General features: G+C 38.4%; 1 protein-coding gene across 1 annotated transcript in view; it reads right to left on the bottom strand.

The window, feature by feature from the left end:
• DIP2C (disco interacting protein 2 homolog C) overlaps window positions 1-23,842 on the bottom strand; it is a 331,587-nt gene that overhangs the window by 76,636 nt on the left and 231,109 nt on the right. The window contains exons 10-19 of the mRNA XM_067291920.1: window positions 23,492-23,583; window positions 19,496-19,606; window positions 9,946-10,069; window positions 9,132-9,241; window positions 7,712-7,814; window positions 7,276-7,340; window positions 5,310-5,403; window positions 5,060-5,179; window positions 4,079-4,193; window positions 15-154 (exon numbers count right to left, since the gene is read on the bottom strand). Of these exons, the coding sequence (XP_067148021.1) occupies window positions 15-154; window positions 4,079-4,193; window positions 5,060-5,179; window positions 5,310-5,403; window positions 7,276-7,340; window positions 7,712-7,814; window positions 9,132-9,241; window positions 9,946-10,069; window positions 19,496-19,606; window positions 23,492-23,583 (1,074 nt within the window). The remainder of the gene's footprint in view (window positions 1-14; window positions 155-4,078; window positions 4,194-5,059; window positions 5,180-5,309; window positions 5,404-7,275; window positions 7,341-7,711; window positions 7,815-9,131; window positions 9,242-9,945; window positions 10,070-19,495; window positions 19,607-23,491; window positions 23,584-23,842) is intronic.

The raw sequence follows: 23,842 nt of genomic DNA, 5'->3' as shown, positions 1-23,842 counted from the left end.
GTTCCAATCCTCACCTCCTGGCATCACTAGGCCAACATCCTGCACAGTAAGAACAGAAAGTTTTTCTTCAGAATCCACTCGAATCACTCCGTAAGTGAGACCGTGCATGGACAGAACTCCTCTGCCTGGTGGCTGATTGCTGTCATCTGTTGGCCTGCAAACACGATTTATAAGATGAGTGGACAGTATGCACTATCAGGCAAACGTAAGCATTTCCCTGTTGTTACTGAACCACTATTGCACTTTACCATCTTTATTTTAATGCATAAAATTTAAATAAAAATAGATTATTCTAAATTACCCTGTGAAAATTAAAACAAATTACAACTCTTCATTCATGGCCACAATGTTGTGGACACAGCATCTTTGTAACTCATTGGCTTGCTCAAAATCAGTTCCAACATACTATATGATTCCATAGCACAGCACAAGCTGTCTGCCAACTTGTTGCAGTACAAAACTGCATGCTGTATCAGTGAACACAATTATACACATATAGAGTGTTGCTTGAGCAAACTAATGTTGACCTACGCAAGTTATTAAGCCAGAATAAAATGTCAGATTCTTATACTGCCCTGCACTTGCAAATGCAAAACTGGAGGCTAACATGATGCTGATTTGGTTATGGATAATTCATCCATGGAGAGCAGACAGACTCCAGCTATTTTCAAGATTGATAAAATAGCCAATATTCACTTCAAGATTCTGAATTTTTCATAAATAATCTATTATAAGACAACTATTTTTTCTCTGATAATGTCCTTTTACATGACATTTCTCCTCTACTGTGCTTGAAATTCTAGATGGACCTTAGCCAATCATGCTCATGTAAGACTGTCAGTGATCGGTACTATAAATTTCAACTAATAGGTTTTATGAGGCATATTTCTCAAGCGACATTGTCAACAAAGAAGGATGTGGGCATTCTTGAAAATGCATTAGAACATAACAAACGGAGCTAGTAAACAAGCAGCTGTGATAAATAACATTCCCATCATATAAAAGGAACTTTCAACCACATTATTGATCAACTTTCTCTCACCCTTGTTCCCCAAAACATACATTTTATTGTTCAAGACCTCTTAAACATGAAAGCAGAATGCCAGTCTCTAACATGCACGCACAGCTTCTCACAACCTTCTTAAGAGAAGAGGCCACCTAGACTTTCACATGCATATTATAGAGTTATTTATCACATCCAAAGACTGTTAAAAAAGAGAGCAGGAGCAGATCTGAAAGGCACTGGCCGTATGTACAGCAGTAGGGGTGGGAGGGAGAGAAGCTGGAAGCACGAGGCCTGTTAGGACCGTGTCAGATGACTAGCTGATGGAGTTAAACTTGGTGCAGCCCATGTTTAGGTAACAGCTTTGTCGAGGCTGGCAAGAGGTGCAGTGCACTAGAAGCAGGTTTGCAGAATGAAGTTGGTGCTGAGGACCCTGAGTCCACACAACAGGCATTTCAGAGCTGTTATTTCAGAATATTTCTGGTATTCTGGTAGTCTGAGCTAGATCCTTGAGTCACCAGTTCAATGTGCTTGAGTGTCCTCTTGCAAGCAGCTAGTTAGCTTACACCAAAAGGGAACAAGGGAACACAGAGGACCAGGATTCAGGAGTGGGGAGCTAAGTGGTCTGACAGTGTAGATACACCCTTCTTAGACGGTATCTTGTCAAGAATAATCCTGGAATATATCTTATTTTGTCCTATCTATGACAACCACGTGAGAACATTCCCAAAATAAGTATCTCTGCCAAGCAGAAGGAGGGAAATCACTTGGAAAGAAGATGCGATACAAACAGCCCCATTCTAATATATTTATAATTTATTTTAAAGTTAGTATTTTTTATTTTATTTACACATTCAATATTTCTAAGAGGGATTGGAAATTCTTTAAGAATGCCTACTAGTCCAAGGAAGATAAATCTTGTGATTAAGATGGGAGCAACAAGACAACACCTACTTCATATGCTAAGTGAAGGCAGGTAACCCACCAGCCAAACCTACCCCTCAGTTTCCTCAGCTGTGAAATGGGGACAACATGTATTTATCAAAGCTTATTTGTTCATATTGAATAGCTGTAGAGTATTTTGAGAACAGATAACACTACCATTTGGAGAGGCAATCAATTTTACCATTATTTTCTGTCATGAGTTTAAATGGGAACAGTTCTGTATTTAAACTTTGGAACTCCCTTAAGCGTGTGGGTTCAGAGTTACATGCAGTAAATCAAAGGGAAAAAACACAAATAACTCAACCATTATTTGCATGAGATATTCCTTTAAATATTAGGCTTTATGCTTCAGTTCTAAGGCTAAAGTACCTATTACTCTTCTTCTAAATTACAAAGGTATTTCAACAGAGCACTGGTTTTGTTACTCTGCCTTGTAGGAAGAGCAGTAAAAATACACCATAGATTTTGAAAGAGTTGGAGCATTAACAGGGAGCTTTCTGGATCTGTGATCTGTAGGGAGTCATTTTAATGCATACTTCAGCTGTAACTCTTTGGAATTTGTATGATAATGACTTTACTGTCAGTGGAGATGGCTTGAATAAAATAAAAAATACTAAAGCTTCCAAGTTCTGCTGGTATTATCCTACCATTATACAGACTTTACAAAAAGATATGTATTCGGTAATGTTCACGGTAGTAAGAACAGCTTTGCAATTACATAGTGAGGCAATGAAGATAAAAATGCTTTTTTTTTGAATCGTCAACTATTTTACGTGTTAATAATTTTTTTATGTAAGCTCTCAATGCTAGTTAATTTGAAAATGGATCTCTAGTGCTTCAGATAGATATAAGCACAGAATTTAAGTCTGGAAAGGGCAAGCCAGCCACCACACATTGAGATGCAGCGGACCGAGTTCTCCTGCTTCTGAGCCTGCGATCTGGGGCAGATTATCTAGGGCTAACAGAGGAAATGAAAACTCTCCTGCTAATCAGTGTTCAGCATGAGCAACGTACTCTGCATTTACAAGCAACAGCTAATTCCAGGGTAGGAGGGAGAGCAAGGACGGCATAGCCTACACCAGGGAAACGCAACCCAAGGGAAGAGCAACGTCTATGAGACAAGGCTGAGATCAGGTTTGAGGCTGGCAGAGCTGACCGAAGTGCTCCCTGAGACAGCTCAGTTTACAGAAAGAAGACTAACCTGGACAGGATGAGGCACTGATGGATAATTTTCAGACTTTTAAAGTTAATAATGAAGTGGCTGAAAGACAGCCACATTCTTGGCTTGTGTCTTTCTTCCTGTGATGTTTCGTTGGAAAGTTAATTGAAAATCTAGTTAAATTTCACTTGACATTATATTTTAAACTTTGTAGCAGGAAGTGTTTTATTAATACTATTGCAGTGCTTTACAGTTTTATACTGCACGTTTTAACATGTGAGAAAATTATCAATGGCTGTAGGAATCTGAACTTAAAAACAAAGCACCTACTAATCAAGGGATAGCTTTTGCACAGTTTTGCTAAAACAGACAACAGTTATGTCATTTACTGTGTGTCACAACGCTCAGGACAGGTGACTGCTTCATATTGACATTCATGCACATAAGGCTTACTGGTTTTCCTAGAATTTATCAATTTCCTTTGTAGGCACAAATCCCACAGACTTAAAGGAAATTTCCAGATGACAACTAGAGTCTATGAATGGTTAAGAAGCAACAGTTAGCCCAAAACAACCTGCAGAATGTCAGAATTCTCTTTAAACACACTAGTTTAAAGCATGAATTTCCTCTACAGCAATTCCATTTAACTTCCCACATTTTAATTAATTTTATGCTTATGGTGGCATTTTTTCCATGTCTCTTTACAGAATGAGCTTTTGCACTTCAATCTGTTTCATTTAAAATTAGATAATATTACAGAAATGGGAGCTTTGTTATAACGTACTCTGAAGCTAAATTATTATTCTCCAAATTTGTCTTGTATGTCTTCTTTGGACACAAACATAATGAAAACTAAAAGTGTCATTCAGAAGCTAAGTATGCAGATTCAATCTTGAATACATTTTTCATTTCTTTTCAAATTACCATAGATATTCTACAATGTGTTTAACTCAGCTCTTGTAACACAGTACCTTCGAATAGCCACAGTGAGAGCTTCCGGTGAGCTAGCACAGGGACAAATGACCTCCTGTCTGAGACCTTTACTTTGGAAGACATTGAGAAATGCATCACAGGAAGAAATAGACCCTGGGGTAAGGAAAAAAAAATCAGAGGAGAAAAACAATCTGATTTCTGAAGTGATGCTACTCAAACTACAAACATACTTAATGCATATATAGGCTTTTCAGGACAACAAGTTTAGAAAAGACCTATGCGATACTGAGAAAGAAATCATATCTGTTACAACTATATATATAATATACACACACACATAAATATTTTATATATGTATATGTATATATATAGTTGTGTAAACACACAGTGAATAAAGATTCATTTTTGAGCATAAAGTCCTTTCACTATGCTTACGTAGAAAAGCCATTGCTGATAGATTTACAATATGAATTTCATTACAGTTTTTTTCTGAGTTGAGGCAAATTAAAGACTCAATTTAGAAACTCAAAGCAAGCTACTATAAAAAAGCAGGATGTCTATACCTCAGTATCTTAAATAACATAGAGAAAGAGTTCATACTACTAACTGTCATGAAGTGATCCAGATGCAGTTCTCTACAGTAGTATAACTATTCCCCCAAAATTTTCAGTTACATCTACATCTGAGTGCCATCATTCAGAAGCGAATGTTCTGATCCTTTCTATAGCTCAAAGTTATTTACTTCAGTCTTTACATATGGCTGTCATGTTAAACAAAACTGGATTTACTGCAACTTACGTTATGTGGAATATCAAGTTTGCTTCAGGATTAGCTAAAGAAAAATATATTTTAAAAAATCCAAAATTAATTACTGTTTCCATAAACATTGTGTAGTTTGCAGTAGACAAACCTTACACTTTGTTAAACATTTTAGCTAAGATGACTGCAGATTGAAATTTTAAATGCAAGACAGAAAACACATGTCCTATTCTCTGTTGGACTGCAGAAGCATCACTTACACGGGTTTGCGCCATCAGCCACTATTAGCATACGCAGTGAGGAAAGGTTGATGTCTCTCTGATCTCGATGTGCCACCAATGCCCAGTGCATGTCTCTGGATTTTACACAAGCAACTTTTGCTATAATAAGAATGGAAACATTAATAGTACACCATATAGAAGTTATTTTAGTTACAACTTCAGGTGTTTCAGGAACTTGTCCTCTTGATTTTGACTTCAAAACATACCTTTGTATATTCTTGTCCCTTACCTTTGTATTGACAGACTTTCTGTATCCATGACAGTGGATTCACTTTCATTAAGGAATATGGAATACTTATAACATGCATCATGTTCATCACGCTCTGAAATCAAATAAAATAAATGGCTTTTATTCAATAATCACAGAAATTATTTATTTGTGCTACGGGCAGAGGCATCTATGCTAGTTGCTCTATGCTTGCTTTATTGTCAATGGTGGCATTTCTTTTCCTATCAAGCTATCTGCATTAAGATGAAATGAACCCACCATTTTATAATGCTGTAATGAAGGATTAAGGATTTAGACTAATCAGAACATAACTTTTAAGCAGTAGTGAAAAAAAATTTAAAGGATTTTCTTCCTATTTATACTCTCAGCTATTTACATAGCAAAATTATAAAAATTATACAAAAGTATGCATAGTTTTTGAGTCACCAATGTCCATGTTTGCTGCATAGGTTAATATTATCCCCATGTCTGATAGATTCCAGTTCATATGAATACTTTTTATTCACAATGAAAAGTTACAGCAACATATGCGTCTGAAGAAACCCATCTTTGCAAAGACTGAAAAACTATTAACAGTAGTGGGAAAAAATGACTTAAAAGAGAGTAGACAGAGAAAGCATAGTCACAGATTAAGCAGGGAGCAATTTATTTTAACAGAAAATAAATGAAGGGATTTTTTTGGTGTCCTGCTCCAGGATAGGTTAATTCCAGTACATTTCCTAACAAGGTTATGAAAAGTTGCAGGAAGTTAGGAAAAGAAAGTGAGTGATGCCAATGGCAGCAAACAAACAGATCTCCTCATTTGAAGCAGTCAATTCCTTTAGCAATTTCTCATGTATTACAACTGAACAAACATCCTGTAAATGAGCTGCTGCCTTGCTTTGGTTACCACTTAAAATCATTTTCTGAGGGTAACCAATCTCTACTCATGGCAGCAGGTTAAACAACATTGTTTTTGGAAAACAGGTTTAAGAAACCATGTTCCTGACACAGGTAAATATTCCACTGGATTAGTCATCTAAACTTTTGCAGGATGGTGACCACAAAAGATACTTCCCTTTTCAGTCTGGCACAGGTGCTTGTACAGCAAAAGTAGTCACATGCAACAAATGAAGTTCAGACCAACACTATCAGCAAAGGAAGCCATAGGAAAGCTCTGTCAGATGTTTACTTCCAACAGCAGTGATAGAGCTGGATTTATAATATATTTATGGGCATAATGCCTAATAGGCTGTTCCTGCCCCAGAATTTTTACTACTGCCCTTTGATATTAGGAGCAGCATAACACTGCATGAGAAATGTGTCCTGGCTCCCTGGGAATCACAGCATGTAGGGCCTGTCCAAGCTGGGAGTCCCAAACAGTGACCCTTCAAAACTTGACTTCTATTCTTAAAATGATCAGTGACTAGCATTCTGTAAGACATCAATGCAGCAGCACCTTTGGAAGCAATCTTTAGAAATACGTAAATTGGCTCCCATGTCAATCGGAGAAGATAATCAAACAGCAAGTAGACAATTTATGCAACTTAAAGCATAAGAAATGTTTCAGTGTAACAGAAGCACCTGCTGACCAGAAGTCTTATAGGTGAGACCCTCGCCTGTGGCAATATAGCTATGCCATTGGATCATGTTCTCACAGAAGCAAGTACTAATGCTTTTGATTTGTTTATTGTATAAAGGCTGATCTCAAAAATATACATCAATAAGATCAGAATGACATGGTAAGAATAGGGCCAGAGTACTTGACATGAAGCATTAAAACACTCTGGCGTCTTTACTGTGCTCACTGTGGGTAACTGCAATAGCAGAGAACCATGGGCTGTAAGTCAGGTATTTTTTGCTTTCAAAGCAGAAAAATTTATGTTAGAAGAAACCTTAGGATATCCCAGTTTGTGATGGTAATAAGCATATTAGGTTAGTTTCTTTTCAAATATTCACACAAAATAATAAAGAAAACCATGCTTACCGTAAGAATCCCATGCCATAAACCAACATCCTTCTTGAAATCTAATACATTCACAATTGTTTCAGCTGTGCAATAAAAGCAAAACACAGTTTAGTTTTTAGAGCATGGCATTGACTCAAGGCAAACCCACTCAAAGGAAGGAAATAGAGTAAGCTTCAGTATAACATGACTGATGACCTCAAAGCTCAACTTTCAGAGTAAGTCTCCACTGTAGGATTTGTCTTGGCTAGGACATTATTTGTCTTCTCTTTGGTACTTTTCATAAAGATATTTTAAATGTGTGTGCATTTTCTAAAAGCAGCGAAAAAAAATCAATTTTTTACATCTAGAAGCCTTTAACACAGATCTATGTGAAACATAAGACAGGAGCATGGCGAGGAACAAACCGCAATTCACGCTTGATTTTAGCAATGAAACAGGGAAGCGTCTTGCATACCTTCTGTGTATCCACATGCCTGTGTCAGAGCTTGGCAGTGCGTCAGCAGTGCAATCCTTGTCACAGTCACCCCAAGCACACTTCCATCTTTACATGTTTTGTACTAAAAAGAAATAAGTAGGGAAGAGTCAATGTATGTTTGAAGTGTTTCCTGTGTAGGTGAATGATGGACACATTTAATGACTCTATTTTAAGAAGGCAGCAGTATTGTTCAGTTTGGGAGGCTTTTTTTTTAAACACACTACTTTCAGATTGGATGTCTTTTTGACTGAAGCTTCCCAGGCTTGGTGTCAGAAATCTCTCATCTGTTTGAATATAGGTATGGTGAAAAATAATTACAAGAATTCTAATCACATTAATGACTAATGGATTGCCTAGATTTAGCAGAGAAGGACCTAGTTCAGTCTGCTCAATGTGCACTTGATAGATTTTATAGGCAAACTAATAAACCTCAACTTCTCCCTTCTGTGTCATATATGGCAGGGGATAAGAACTGCCGGCAGGGTCATTGCTGGTGCTGCTATAATAATCTACATAGGAATATTTATGCAATCTGAAAAACACAAGAGCTGCTTTGACTGCAAGAATATGAAAAAGTCACGAGAAAGCAGCAGAAGAAAAACAGGTGGGAGAATCATCATTGATGATCATGGTAATTTTTGCAACTTTATGCAAGAGTTTGAAAACTGTTAGTGGCAATTAAAGTAAATTAAACATTTATCTTTCGTCATGATGAAGATAATCAGCAAGACTGAAAAGCAGGCATTTCTGCTTTTTTAACTCAGTGTTCTGACAGTGCAAAGATAGGAAATGTCTTTGCTCCATTCACTTGAACTTATTACCTTTGAATAATCATTTAAATTCAATACTAACATCACTGAATTTAAGACATTTGAGTCTAAGCAGAAGTGGTAGGAAAAATAATAAAGAGAAAAATAAGATTAACAGGATTGCTTCTTTTCCCTTCCTGATGCTAGTCTTCCAGGAGGGAGCGTGACCCACAAAGCAACTGGTGACCGGCAACTTTGCAACAAGAAGTTCCTTCCCTTTCAAAGGGCCTGAAGGTTGTCACGTGAGAACTGAAGCTCCTCTCTGAAACTTGCTGCCTATCTTTCTCACGGCTAGTTTGCAAGCCCGCAATGTGAACAAGACGTAAATTGGTCAAATTTAAAATAATATTGTTACAGCCTGTTAGATGACATAAAAACACTAATGTTAGAAACCCCAAAATGCAATTTAACATTTCATTAACTTCTCTGAAATCAATATACAGTATAATTTATTAGAAAATATTGCTTGTTAACAGGCTAAAACAGGATGTTCTTTGCTTCTCTGACCAGGGAATGAGTAATTATGTTTATCTAATCCAGAAGTGCCATATGCAATGATTCAAAGAGAAGATGCATCTTCATTAACTCACCTCAATGTAAGCTGTGTCATTGTTTGCATCCTTGATATGTGGGAACCAGTCACGAGGAGGCTTAGAGAGATGTTTTGACTCTGTGACAAACCACAGCAGCTTTGGCCAGCCTGAGGAACGGTTGCAAAGAAAAGTCAGCTTTTGTTGAACTTCTGCTGGATAAGATAAGATAAAATTCTTCTCTGCCAAAGTTTTTTTTTGTCCCAAATGCCTGTGTATCACCATTACCTAAACATTGCTTCTTTAAATCCTCATCATAGCATGGGAAAAAAAGACTTTACAGAACTGCTTTCTTAATGTTGCTACCAAGGACTGAGGCCTTCTCAGATAATCCCTGAAGAAATGGCTGGGCAGTTTAAGTTGTTATTGTCCAAAATTGTTTATTACTGCTCTCCTATTACCGATTTCCCATCAGAGGTTACCAACCCCACCACTAAGCTCCAGGCCTGAATCACACGAATGCTTCTCACCAACTCCAGTGCAAAGTTGGGTGGCTTAATTCAGCTTGTTACTACAGGTGACTCCAGCAGCCAGCTGAGCTGGCAGTGAGGCAGACGAGGAGCCTTGGCATGCCTCTGCAGCTGGAAAGTGGGGACAGGAATCTCTGATAGTGAGCCAGTAAAGAAAAGCTGGGCAGCAGCCTCCCAGCGGCCAGGGCTGCTTCTGCAGCAAGTGGTTCATCAGGGTCCTTGCCCCAGCTAAGCTCAGTCTCATGTCTAACCTCACCCACTGAAAGCAAACAAATGCAACGAGTATTGCTGTAATGAGTTGCACATGGAATGCCTGTGCCCATGATGACCAAGGGTTAGCTTACCTTTAAACTGTGGTATCTCCCCTGTGGGGCTTTTAGGCAGTCCTTTATGGCATGCGTCACTAGTCAAGGCCACAGTAACTCCACAGCTCCCAAGCAAAAAACCTATTTGTTGGCTTCCTGCGTCCTAATAGGTCATAAAATAAAAGCAATACATAAAATTGATTAGAAGTGGCTCCAGGCTGAAAATGTTTTTGTCCTTTGGCACCATATCTTTGAAGGAAAACAGTCTCTTTCCTTTGAGCATCTTAACTTATTAGCAAAACTGATTTGTACATCAACAAAGAAATTCCATAACCTATATATTTTCTGGTCTGTAATAGCATAAATCATAAAGAGAACTGAAGAAATCAGATGGCTTCCTCTCTCTCATCTCCTCAGAAATGATGACTAGGAAACAATTTGAATTATAGATGCTTCAGGCTGGAGAAAGCACGCACCTTTGAAATGGCCTCCTTCTGGTTATGATGGACACACAGTGGTCACAGTATTGCTACTCGTAGCTGTTGACATATTTCAGGAGCACTATAGATAGCCAAGTGCCCATTAAAGAAAGCACATTATGTTTTACTTTCAACAAGGGGATAGAGGCAGTGAGGCTAAAATGCCATTTAATGATTTTCAAGTCTAGGCCACAGTTGTTCTTTAAGAGATGGTCTGCTTCCACAGCATTATGTCTGCTTTACATACATTGTCTTGTCATGATTCTTTCACGAACTTTACATCTATCCATTAGGCTCTTCAACAGAGCAAAGCTCTAGATACAAATATGCACAGAAGTATTAACCCTTTCCTTGCAGAATGACTCTTCAGAAAATAGCCGACAGAGTCTTAAAGATCCAGTCTAAATTAAAATATCTTTCAAATCAACCAGAAAGGACACTCAACCATGAAAGTAACCAAAAGTAGAGAACAGTTGTGTTAATCTATTAATTTATTCAATGCAGAACTGTATAATGGAAAGAATGCCCCAAAGCATATCTGACTAATTTTTAACACAAATTTTTATAGTCAAGAAAAGAAATGTAAAATAGGGAAGCGAAGAAATCAGACAAAAAATAAAAGCCTGCTTGTTTTCCGTACTTCCGCAAAAAATGTATATAGCACCAATTATGAGAACTAGGATAGCTGAGTAAATAGTAGGGGGCAATAAACTGATCCGTCAAAAATGCGTCATGTAACTCCTTCAATCCAGAATTACTGCATTTGCTTTTGTTCACTATTATCAGAATGAATTAAAGCCAGGAAAAAATTACACAGTCCTTTTTCAAGAAAGCTTGCTAACATTAACCTTGCTCATTGTCATTTCCAATAAAAATCCAAAACAACAGAGCATAATAGCGCATCCAGGAACAGCATTTTGAGGAACATGCTGTTGACCCCGCAACGTTAACCCCATGCCAGTAATCATGGGGGCTTCCAAGACAAAAGAGCTTTGTCAAACAAAGAAAAGTAACGACATTGCTGTCCTTGCTGACTCTGGTGTTAGTTGGTCCATATCTATGTTGTCAAACCCCCGGACACATGCATACCCTGACTGGATCCTGGCTCTGCAGCGGGCTGAGACCTGGCCATGCTCATGGTGCCTCCCCACAGGAGGGAAGTGTGGGGGCCCGGGCAGCGAGGCAGCGGTGCCTCTCCCTGGCAGCTCCCTCACTACGAACGGCCACAGAGGACGGGAGCGCTCCGGGGAGTCCATCGCTCCTCGGCAATGCACAGCCTCTGAGACCGGATGCTCTGCTACATGTAAGGGAGGCCACCAACTTCTTAAATCATCAAACCAATATTGCCATTACCCCAAATTTCCTCCCCAAATTTAATCTCAAAAATGGTTAGTGATGTATGTGTCTGTATGCATTTATACCTACCACTTAAAAAGAAAATTGCATATAGATCTCATAATCAAATGCAGGAACTGCATCACACTCTCAATTTTAAATTAAAATTAAAAGTTTGCTGTAAGTGTATACTCTATAAAAGACTGCTAAGAAATTGTTTTGCCACTGTACCAGGAAAATGCAGATTCTCAGGCAATGAAGTCCCAAGTAATTTAGGACTTTACAAGCAGAAACTATCCTAATAAATTCCTGTTAGAAACCTAATACAAACCAGTAGAGAGTGCAGAGCTGAGAACATCAGCACATCCCAGCCTGGGGGGAATTCATCAGTCAGGAAGCGCTCTGTCAAGCTCTTCTCATAACAAAACAAAACAACAGGAAGGAAAACTGATATTAACAATTTGGGCTTTCTAGATTACACAAGGAAGAACGATTATGCTTCCACTTAATGCCATATCAGTTGGTTTAGAGCATGTACGCTTAAAAATTATTCATTCATTTACAGTATTGCACACACAAGCAGAGAGAATCATGTATAGTTTACTTAATACAATCTATCTGCACATCAGATATTCTAGTAACATGCTCCTTTTTACCTCATGACAATCCCATTTCGAATAGCATTAAAAACTTCAGACCATTCTTTTCTGTACACTTATTTCTTTCATTTGAAAGGATAAAATGGTTAAACAATTACGTGCTGCAACACTACTACAAAAGATTAGAAAAATTGCACCAAGCATAGACAAATTGCCATGTCTTTTACAGACTTTCAAATCCTATTTCATGCCTTTGATGCCCACACTAAATTCTGCTTTGAAAGAGAAAAGCAAACCAAGATGCTGAAGAGTGATAGGACACTGCTCACAACAGCCACAGGAGTTTCAGTTGAGGATCTCACCATATGAAAGAGAACATTTAACTCAATTTCTGAAGCTTTCTGGTGGTCTAGATGCATTGGTCTAGATGTGGTGGTCTACTAGTCTATCTCTGCCCTTCATTCTTACTCCCAATCTCAGCCTCAGCCCCTCCTGATGGTTATCACCACTTCCTACCCGCTTCTGCTGGCCTCATCCTGACTTAGACCCCAAAAGTGCTGCAAGGAACAGCAAGATGAAGAAGGGGCCAATGTATCTCCCCCCATTCAGGTGACACATTGATACTTGCTGCCCCACAGCAGCAGTGGGTTGCAGACACCCAAACGGTGTTGAGGACAGAGCTGACAGCCAGGATGTGGAAGGTCGGAAAGCGGCTCCAGCTGAGAGTGTTACGGCAGCCAGCCAACACACTGCATCTCACCGCCAGCACACTAGTACGTAACCATGCGATAGCCTTTTGCTGGTCCTCGTACCTCAGAGTGACAGCCCCAGAGCAGGGGGTGCCTTAGGTAAAACTTGCCACTTTGCACAATGACGTTTGAGTGGAAAATATATTCGTTTGTGTGCAACAGTTGAAACTTCCAGATGGGCCAGAAAAAAGACCATTGAGTTTACAAGCATTGATTCTTTCACATTTTGGCAACTAGGTATCGATATTCCTTCTGAGTAATTTAAAATGAGTGTTTGCAAGATTGAAAACTGCTTTGTGACTAAAGCAGAAAACAAATAATCTGCTGATGAAAAAAAAATCAACTCCTCCCCCAAATATAAAAGCACTCTCCTGTGCAAACCAGTTTCCACAACCACTTCATCTTGCTGAATCTGGGGCTGGAAGAAACAGCAGGTTCGAGTAGGGACCAAGCGCACCGAGGAGCCCTGGCTGCACAGACGGGGAGAGCCTTGCCTGTGAGGCACGCTGATCAGCGCCTCCACCATTTACAGTTTGAAATGTCACGTAATGCAGGTCGAAGCTAAGTAATAGTATCGTAGCACGAGGTTTGAGACCAAATGCTGACTTTGGAACTAGCATTTTACATCCTTTGAAGGCACAGCACTTGCTGAGGTACGATAAATGAGGTTTGCGCACACCTAGAGAGATCAATCTTTCAGATGAAGCAGGCCGGAAATCCTCTCTGCTGTAGGTAGCCATTCAAGGTTCTCTAAAGACTTTTATTAAAGGTTCCCTAAAGGTTTTCACCAGTACCTGGAGGCAAATTGTCTTCTTCCTGCTGCAGAGAGTGATAATTCATTGTCAGGATAAAAAAAATCCCATGTGTGACTGCATTTCAACACTCTGTTAACGGCATTTTTATAATGCTTTGTGTGAGTATCTATGTGAAGGAAAACAATTAGGTTGCTTTCTCCGCGAGTGAGAGTGCACGTCCTTATCTAATAAGGAAGGAAGGAAGAGGCAGCCTGTGCAAAGGCTGGGCTGATAAAGGTTACTCCTGTCCATTCTCGAATCCCAGGCTGATTTAAAAACGAGAATTATGTGACAACACGCTGCAAACTGAACTAATCTCGGCTTCTTTTACAACACTGATTTGAGTCCCATTTGTCCTTAAGAAAAATTTGCTGGTAGAGACAAATAGGCCAACCATCAGATATAAAGCTCAGCACTTTTGAATCAAAAGTGAAAAGGAATCGAGGAAACCCTCAATTTTTAAACCCCAAATATCAAAGACCTTAATAAAAATTAAACATGAAGCAGATGCAATTTTCATAACCAGCTTTAAGAGGAGGGAGTCAGCTGTCTCATCAGAGATACCTTTGGCAGTAATTTGCACTGAAATCCTATGAGCAGCCTTAATGACCAAAAGTCTTAATGAACGTAAGGCAACAGTTATTTTTGGCAGGGGACACAGGATGAAATGTGGTATGTCCCCTAGGAATCCACCATTTCCTAAATTTGAAAATGTAAAAAGAAAGTGCAGACTCTAACGGATCCGGGAACCACCATGGCCAGCTGAGCAAAGCCCTGCCTGTGTTCAGCGAGAGGTGCAGCCGTGGGCATGCGGGGCACGGCAGGGCACGCTGCGCTCGCAGCGGCTGCAGCCTCAATGCTCATCAGCACTGAGATTCGCTGGAGAGGCTGGAAGACTGTGCCATCAAAAAGCAAATGGATTTTAAATCCAGTGGAGAAAGAGATAGATTGTCAAAACATATTCAAAACTATGTACATTTATTACACACCTTACTGGAATATTTTGTATTTCTCAATGTATCAGATACAGCACAGTAATAACTAAAACAAAGAAGAAACAAGGCTCATTTCATCTCAGTCACTGAAAATGTCTGAGTAGTAGGAAAGGTGTCAAGGCATATTTCCTAGGGAATTACAATTCTGCCTTCAAATGGAAGAGAGCACTGAGACAATTTCACTGTCTGGAAAAAAAAGATCTCTCTCTGGCTACTGTTAAAGCTTTAATAAACTAACTTCTCAGGATTTAATAAAAAGAGTTCCTGCAAAACAGTTTTTACCCTTGAAAAGTATGAAGAATCCATTCTTTTTTTAAAAAAGAAATGTCCTAGAATGTATATCTCAGAACTTCCTCTGATAACACACACACACGTTCTTCCAAAGGTACGGTTAGAGCTAACATCTGCAAGAAAGTAGAAGTGCTTCCAGGAAGCACACAGAGCAGTAAATCTTCCGAGCTAGGAAAAAGTGTTTTTGATGGAGAAAACAGATTTTTTTATATGCTTTCATGTCACACCATGCTGCAAATCTTTATCACCTTTATCATAAAGATCTATCTGGGATCCCTCTGTATTATATCCACAGCGTGTGATTGAGCATGACTATGAATGTGCTGTGAGGACAAAAATGTTATTTTTAAGATTAAAATCTCCTGTCTGTATCAGAGCAGAATAACTGTATTCAGGGTGCTCATGAAAGGGAAAAAAACATAATAACCTGCATAATATGAAGAAAAAGAAATCAAAAACAAATTTTTAAATCTTTTCATAAGGCAAACAGTAAATCACTATGTGAACTAGAACTTGAAATGTCAAAAATCCCATATCATCTACCTGCCAGGCTTTGATGGCACATTCTACAATATATAGTTTGCAATTTGCATCATACCATTACATGATTAATAGAAACTGACAGTTCTGAAGGAAGAGATGCTGTACAGAACATACCAAGAAGTGACTATAACTTATTTACTAATGTTTGGAAACCATAAAAAAGATATTTGGAGAGAGGGACACCATTGTGAAAGAACATAATCCATAATCCAAGGGATGAGGATTAGTTACGAAAAAATTTTGGGAGTGCTCATGATATAGGCATTTCTGTGGTATTAATGCAGAGAAGGAAAATGAGATAAAATGTGCTGTTTATTCTATTGTTGCAGTAACTGTAGAACCCCTGACTGCTGCTTCTCAAATAAAGTGTTACTTTTGATGTACTTCAAAGAAAATTGTGCTTTCAGTTTCCTAATTTAGATCTTGACTTCTCAAGTCTAAAGAGCCAAACACATCCATGCCTACATGAAAGGAAATTCCCAGGTTTTTGCTAATCACCAGTAATATTCTGGGAATAAAGCAAAACTGAAGAATGCTGAATGGTTGCTAAGAATTCAGACAACCCACCCCATAGAGCTGCTTGCCAGACAGGTCTCCTGAAGTACTCTGAGAAAGTGCAACTAATTCCAGGTATTCGGTCAATACAAAGATGGAATATAGAAGGAAAGAGCAAGAAGAGATGGACCTTCACCCAATAATGAACCTAAAAAAGCCTCTATCAAAATCTAAAAATATTACAGTCATGATATGAAGAATATGGAATGTGCAAAATCCATGGGCTGGTAAAACAGCAGCCTTTACTTCAGTATGTATATAGATGTCTGCCCTGTAATACGTAAGTCAAAAGGCTATCTGGCTGCAAACACCACTGTTCAATTTTAAACTACCTGGCAGAAACAATTAGCACAGAGCTGTGAAAAACTCTTCGTTATGGAAATATAAAACAGAATTAAAGCTGTCTAATTAACATAAATTTTTAGCATTAAAAATGTGCTCATAATGTAACTCCCTGAAATAGTTCATCTCGTATCAGCTTATTATTCTGTAAGTCTATATTAGCCTATAATATAATTGTTGGTCTATTTGTTGGTTCACAACTCTGTCTTCCAAAAATCAGACCAAAAAATGTATGTTGCCAGAATTTACTGAAGCATGCAGAAAAGAGAACAAATAATGGGAAAGCATAAAAGAACAGCCTAGGCCTTTGTATGATGACACAAATGACATCTTCCCACGGATGTCAGAAGCAATCTGCTACCATTTGACCAAGCAGAGGTTTTCCTTCTGGGACTACTCACAGAACTTGATTTTCATCTCATTGCTTCCACTCCAGTTCCTCCTCCATATAAACAAGTGCAGAAATATTTCCAATAGTATATGCTCTGAGATTGTGCAGCTTTATTTATAGATCATAGCTCATGTTGCTTTTTAATTATACTACTGATGTCTCCATTATTGTTTTATCAATTTCATATTTAAATATTATAAAATGATTTTGGCAATAGTTAAACAGTCTAAGTCTACAGTTATGTGTACATATAAATATATACACAAATACATGCATGTATGAGTGTGTATTTATATATATAATAGATATATATATACATACCCATATATAAAAAAATGAAAAGGTTCAGCCAAATTAAGGTCAAATATTAATTTGATATAGGTTTTTTGCTTGGACAGCTGGGCTTTATGGTTTATAACATAGATGTGGTATCAGATGTTCTAAAATAAATGCAATTTTCACTTATGTCTTTGCTTTAAAATGCCATTAAACCTTGAAAAGCAAGTAATAGGGAAAGACAGATTTTTTATGCCTAGAAGTTATGTTGCTTCTCTTTCATAGACTGAAAGCAGACATATCCATGCGTCTTCTGTATGTTCTTACAAAAGTCAACTTGCCTTATTTTGTTGATGCACTTAAAATCTCTATTTTGTGTAGAAATAATACAGTACGTTATGCAATTACATCAAACTATCTTACAGTACTGCACTCACATGTGAAAGCATGATGACAGTTCAATGCAAATGCACTATGCTTCTACTAAAATCATTATCTTCATTCTACAGTCATGTCCACCACTCAGTACTCTCAAATACAACATTTTACATAGCAAAGCCTTATTCCCCAAAGCAAGTAAACTAGATGACCTCCTACTCCATCTCCCAGCCTGGTCCTTCTACTTCACTTGCTGAGCCCCAACCTTTCCTCCAGTCTTAGCCAGTTAAACTGACTCACTTTCCCTGCATTCCCAGTGTCCCTCCTGCCGCTCTGCTACTCTCACATCTGCCTGGCTGGATCAGTGTCTTTTTTTTTTTGTCAGATATATTTACTTTCTTCCATTTCTCCTTTACTTCTTCATCAGTTCAGCAACTCCCTCCACCTACTACACTTTTTTCTCCCTGACAACTTTTGGTTTCACCCATGGCAAGAGCCCACCATAGCCATTGGCAGGGGCATATGCAGACATAATGGAGAAATGATGAGACTAACTCAGTCCAGCAAGCATTAAGAGATGAGAAAGGTTCAAGCTTGTTCGGTTAAGAAGGAATCTTCAGGCATTTTTAGCTGCTAAATTCCTATGAGAGTATGTGCAAACTGCAAAGGCTTTATGGGGGCTTAGAAACTTGGCTGTGCTTTCATGCCTTTTCATTTGAATGGCAGCGTCCCTATCTACGAGGCAAAGATTTGAGCTTTTGCTCCAGTGTGCTGTGGCACCCAAGCATTTCAAAGGAAAGTCCTTGAAAATTCTTTAATGTGAGCAAAGCAATACATTCCCCAGGCATTTTCTTGGAAATATGTGATGGCTTCAGCCAACATTTTCCGAAAGAGTTTGTTTGAAAGAAGAAAGCTGGTTTCGATTAAAGAACTTACCTTGTCTGGACAGTTCCAGCCCAAACAATTAAAAGTAAGGCAATATTAGTGCTAGCTAATAAAAAAAAGGATTTGGGAGGTTTTGGAGAACGTCAGAACAGGCATTGCTGCCAGGCGTGTTACAGTTAAAGGGATATGACAAAAAGGACCTGAAATGAATAAATATGTTTTGCTATATTTCTAGCCTTAAAGATATACATCCACAGAAAAAATGCATGTTCAGCAGCATCAGTGTAAATTCCCAGCTCTGGCCTCCCACCCTTGTTGCCCCAAGCATTCTTGCAGGCTGAAACTGCTGTACCTGCCTGCTAATACCTTCCTAGGAAACACAGTCAAACCTCTGAACCAACACTGCTTGTAAAATGCTTTTGACGAGCAACAGTCAGTTTTGGCTCTGAATTAGGTTCTGTGGCAAGAATACCCAAACTTATTTTGCTCAACCACCACCCTTGGCAGAAATGACAGTGGTGACAGAAGCTCCAGCATACATATGCAGGAGAAGGCACTTCCATAACTGCTTTGAAGTAGCCTACGCAGCAGCAGTGGTGTTATAACACAGCTTAGGTTGCAGGGACAGGTGGAAAATCTAGCAGTGGCTGCCAGTGATTCCTTGTCAGTGGCCAACATCAGACTGCTTTGAGAGGCTACAAAGATAATCGATCTAAGGCTGGCAGAGCTGATACCTTGCAAAATTTTCCTTTCCTTTTCCAGACAGACCTGCATTTGCTGAAACTGGAAGCACAGCTTGAGATTTTCCATCACAAAAAAAGAAGTAACTATATATAACTCACCACACAGTACTATCTTTGTATCCTCATATCTAGAACTACTTAGCCACAAAAATGTACTCAAGAGTTATGTTCAGCTCTGATCTATTCTGACATAAGTTTTTAAGTGAAGTATAGAGGAAAAATTTAGTTCCCTACCTTTCTTGTAAGTGGCACTTCAATAGGGACAGGGACAACTTCCGCAAGCAGGCAGCCATAAAATGCTACCATAAAAGCAGCAGGATCATTGTTAGGAAATACGAGAGTTACCTGAAACAGAGAGAGATATGTTAAAGATTTTCTGCAGTGCGTGTTTAATTACAGGTTTCAGCTAACAATAATTGGAGTTTCCACCTTTCCTTTTGGAGAGAGATTATTACAGAAACATTTCTATGATAAGTACTCAAATACCTAATGACAGACGGATGAGGAATCAGGAGGAATTTATTCTGATAGATGTTCCTTTTGTGAACATTTTCACTCAGGAAATTTTCATTGTAGTTAAATATTTTCATGCTGCATTGTTTTCTACATTGACAATACCTTTCAGCTGAGTCTCCATTTACTGATTGCTTTGCAGGTGTGAAATATCAAAATAAATGGAATTAATAGAATTTTTACATTCTAATTTAATAATTTCCTTAAAGTTATTGAAAACAAAGTGGATCTGTGACCAAATCCATTTTGTCAGTCATTCACACATTATTTTTTGTCTCCCTATGCTTTGTCTCATAGGAGAATTTTATTTTAGGATTGGACTGTTGTCAAAGTGTAGAAGTTTCTGTGTATTTAGTGTTCACAAACAGTTGATATCTGGAACAGCAAAGGTCACATCCAGAGCTGGCAATTATAGTAGGCTGGATTTGTTAAACTTCACCACTTTAGGGCTACGGCTGGCAGCTTAGACAGACAGAAGAACTCCAAGAGAAGACAAAACATCATAGCAAATCACCTGAATGTTCACTAGGTGCCCTTCTTCCTCCCCAGATAGGCTGAAATGTCCAGCTTACACCTATGGACACTGCAAGCAATGTCTTTAGATCACCCAGCGGCAAAGGAGAAGGAGAGCACTGTTGAACTGAGAATTGGGGCACTGGAGTCCACACCTCTTCTTGCAAGGGCAGGGAATACTAATGCAGTCAATTTTTAGTTAATGACTTCAACGGCTAGATCCTGTCTACAATTTTATTTTGGTTCAGTCAGAAGCATTTTCTCAACTCATGTCTTCAACAGCTGTAATACAGCTGGTGACTCTGTCTTACACGGCTGACTGAAGTGGCATGAAAAAGGCACTGTGAACAGCTTCTAGCTTAATTCTTTTGGGTCTGCATGCAGGATCAGAGTTTATTATTACAGCATCCTAAAATTTGCTAAATCTACGAGTCTTGAGTTTTGACTGATTTGACATCTGTAACAGTTGTGTGCTTCCATCTCTCAAAGTAAAAATATCCGTGTTTTCATATATGCTCCAAGGTTCAGTTATTGTAGGTGAAAAGTGTTTTCAGTGTTTTCATATAGTTTCAAACATCGTAGCTTCCCACAAGTTAAAGTAGCTTGCTTTCTTCAAACTAGAAAATCCCCCAAACAATTGTGTCAAGGGGATCAGAATATCTTTATTTTTAAGCTGAAGACTGTAACTTTGGAGAAGTCTAGAGAAAACTCATAGAAAACACATTCCTACTTTATTTGTAAGTTGGCACACGAACCTATAGAACTGTTTTAGCTGTCTGTATACGTTCTCTACACACATATCATCAACAGGCTCAAGGGTGATGGAAAGAAAGGGATTTTACTAGGTGCACTGAGGGCATGGCAGAGTTTCCTGAACCCAGCAAACATCTGTAAGATATGCTGCAAGATCCCCAAAGATACCTTGAGGACTGTTGGTGTTTGTTGGTTTGGCTGGGAGTCTTTTCAAAGGAGCTGACAGAGGTGAGTAATTCTCACTTAAATCCAGTGGGAATAAGGCATTAACTTCCCCCCTAAAAACCATTAATCACTAACAGTCCTGTTCCAAAGAAATAAATAACTTGTGTAAAAGGAAGAAAAGGGTAAGGCAGAAGGAAAACAAACTATACGGTGATCTACAAGATATTTTAGAGGACAAGCTTAATTTCCAGGCAGCTGTCTGGGGTGACCCAAGGTTAAATTTCTGAAGTCACTATAAAAGGCAAATGCAGTTCTTGGTGTACTACAGTTATATCAGAACCAAGGAATCAAATGCAGGTACATTCACTATCTTTTTAGCTCAGACAAAGAAAATATGGAGTGTAATAATAGTCATGAAATAGTAATGAAAAATAGAGACTGTAGAGACAGAAGATGCTTTTAAAGGGGAAAACGCCTTTCTGAGTTTTAGATAATATTAACATAAGGCAACACTTTCACTCTCATTTAGAAAAGACCACAAATATCCACATGTATTTCATTTATTATTTTAAAACTACCTTTAACTGTTGTCACACAAAATACATTATTTAGAATAGAAAGCCTTCTTCAAAGAGGTCAGAAAGCTTTTATGTTATTACAACAGGAAGAGCGAGCAGAATAACTGCTTGGAACATCAGATATACAATAACACCTCATCTTCAGCATGAAGTTGCTTTAGATAATCATGTTTCCGTTACACAGAGACGCTAAGCACAATGTTTTTACAATGCAAAGCATATGCTTTCAGCACTCAGCTATAAACATTTTTTTTCACTGTAATCTAGATGGACTTATTTCAGAAGAACTGCAATTTGTTCTGTGTATGTCTTGCACTCTGAATTATCCACAAATCCTTTGTTAATGTTAGGAGATGTCAGTGTTTGCTGATGTAAATTAATACGAAGACGGGCAGTTAATACACAATAGAGAGATAGGCACATACATATTGCCCATTTCTGAACTTTCTTCCTTTTACAGCTTTCTGGGTGGATTCTTTTGATGTATACACTTGCACAGTTTGTTTTTTCTGCTGTTGCTTAGCTACGTAGTTGTAAATCAAGTAAAAGAAATTCTTCAGATCCCACTCCTGGCTAAATGCCACTGTAGGAAGCAATTTAGATTAAGCATCTAGAGACTCTGTAGTTAAATTCTTCATGATTTACTTCTAAAAGAGACATAGGAAAGATTGTAAGGCTTGATTTTTTTTAATTCTTTCTTTTTCTTTTTTCTATTGGGAAGCATTAATTGCATGCTCTCATTTTTGAAGCCCTAAGAAATGTGTAACCTAAACAGACACATTTCTTACATGTGGTACAAGAGGACCAAGTGAATCAACAGTCCAAGAACTGCTACCAAGCACCACAAGATGAAGACTTAGTCTAACACACAAACCTCTAATCACTAGGTCATGACTAAAATTTGCACTTCTGACAGATTGTGCATATCCAAGTATCCAGTTCTGGAATCTCTGCTCCGCGGCCCAAGGCCAGCCTGGAATGAGGACTGTGGGAATTTGTGTGATGGTGCATTCTGACACAGAGCTAGTATGGGCCAGCTAGCACGAGGGGAGCAAGTTCAGCCAACCTTGACGGTGGAAGGGGTAGGAGCGTAAGCCAGTAAATACCCTCTGGAGTGCATAGCCCTAGGCTGTTCTTGTCTTCACCTAACAGCTGGAAGTGTTAGCTCTGCAACCCTTCCACTATCTATTCACCTAGATTCAGCCACTAGAGGTTTGCTGAATCACAGTCAAGAACAAGGAACGGAAATATGCTCCACATTAACATTCAGCATAATTTATTTATTTAATTGGGTGCTAAAATGTGCTTTGTTTGTTTGTCTTCGTCCTCCACAATGCTTCTCTTGTTTCTACCATCTCAACAACTACAAAGTCATTAGTAAGTAAGTTTTACCCACATGACACCTCCAGGCTCTATAAGCAAGCTTATGCTAGAGACTGCTGTTCTATGTCCAAAAATCACTCTCCATGGGAAAGTTTATTGTTAATGTTGCCACAAATTCCAGTTACTATTCAGCAAGTACCAACTCATTATTTATTGTGCAATTCAATACGTATCTGAATGATCAGCCTTTTTCTGAGTAGAAGGCAGATTTCACCCCCCACCATTTCACTTTATTAGTTTCCTCTGAGCACCCAAAATACCTCATTCTCACTTCATCAACATGTAATTTGAATTATTAGTGATTAAAAATCATTGAGATACTTACCCTGTCTCCAGGTCGTACCATTGGTTCTTGTTTTGTGCCTAATTTATGTAGGATGTTGTAAGCAACCTTCATACTTCTGGTCCAAAGTTTGCCTATTAACACAAAATTTGTAAAATTAATTTTAAAATTCTGCTTATGTTTTAAAGGATTACTAAAGGGAAAGAATACCTTTAGACTAAAAAACCTAAACAGTGAAGACATTTATATTAATCTTCTCAATAAATATGATATCACTGCTGGAGCTAGTGCACATATTGTGAATATATTTAAATGCACATCAGAAACTTTGTTTGAACTTTCTTTTTCAATGCAGAAATATTTTTTAGAAAAAAAAAAGCAAAAATAGTTTTC

This window comes from Apteryx mantelli, chromosome 2 (assembly GCF_036417845.1).
Source record: "Apteryx mantelli isolate bAptMan1 chromosome 2, bAptMan1.hap1, whole genome shotgun sequence".
Classification (NCBI taxonomy): domain Eukaryota; kingdom Metazoa; phylum Chordata; class Aves; order Apterygiformes; family Apterygidae; genus Apteryx; species Apteryx mantelli.
This window is presented reverse-complemented; position numbering and strand designations above follow the sequence as displayed.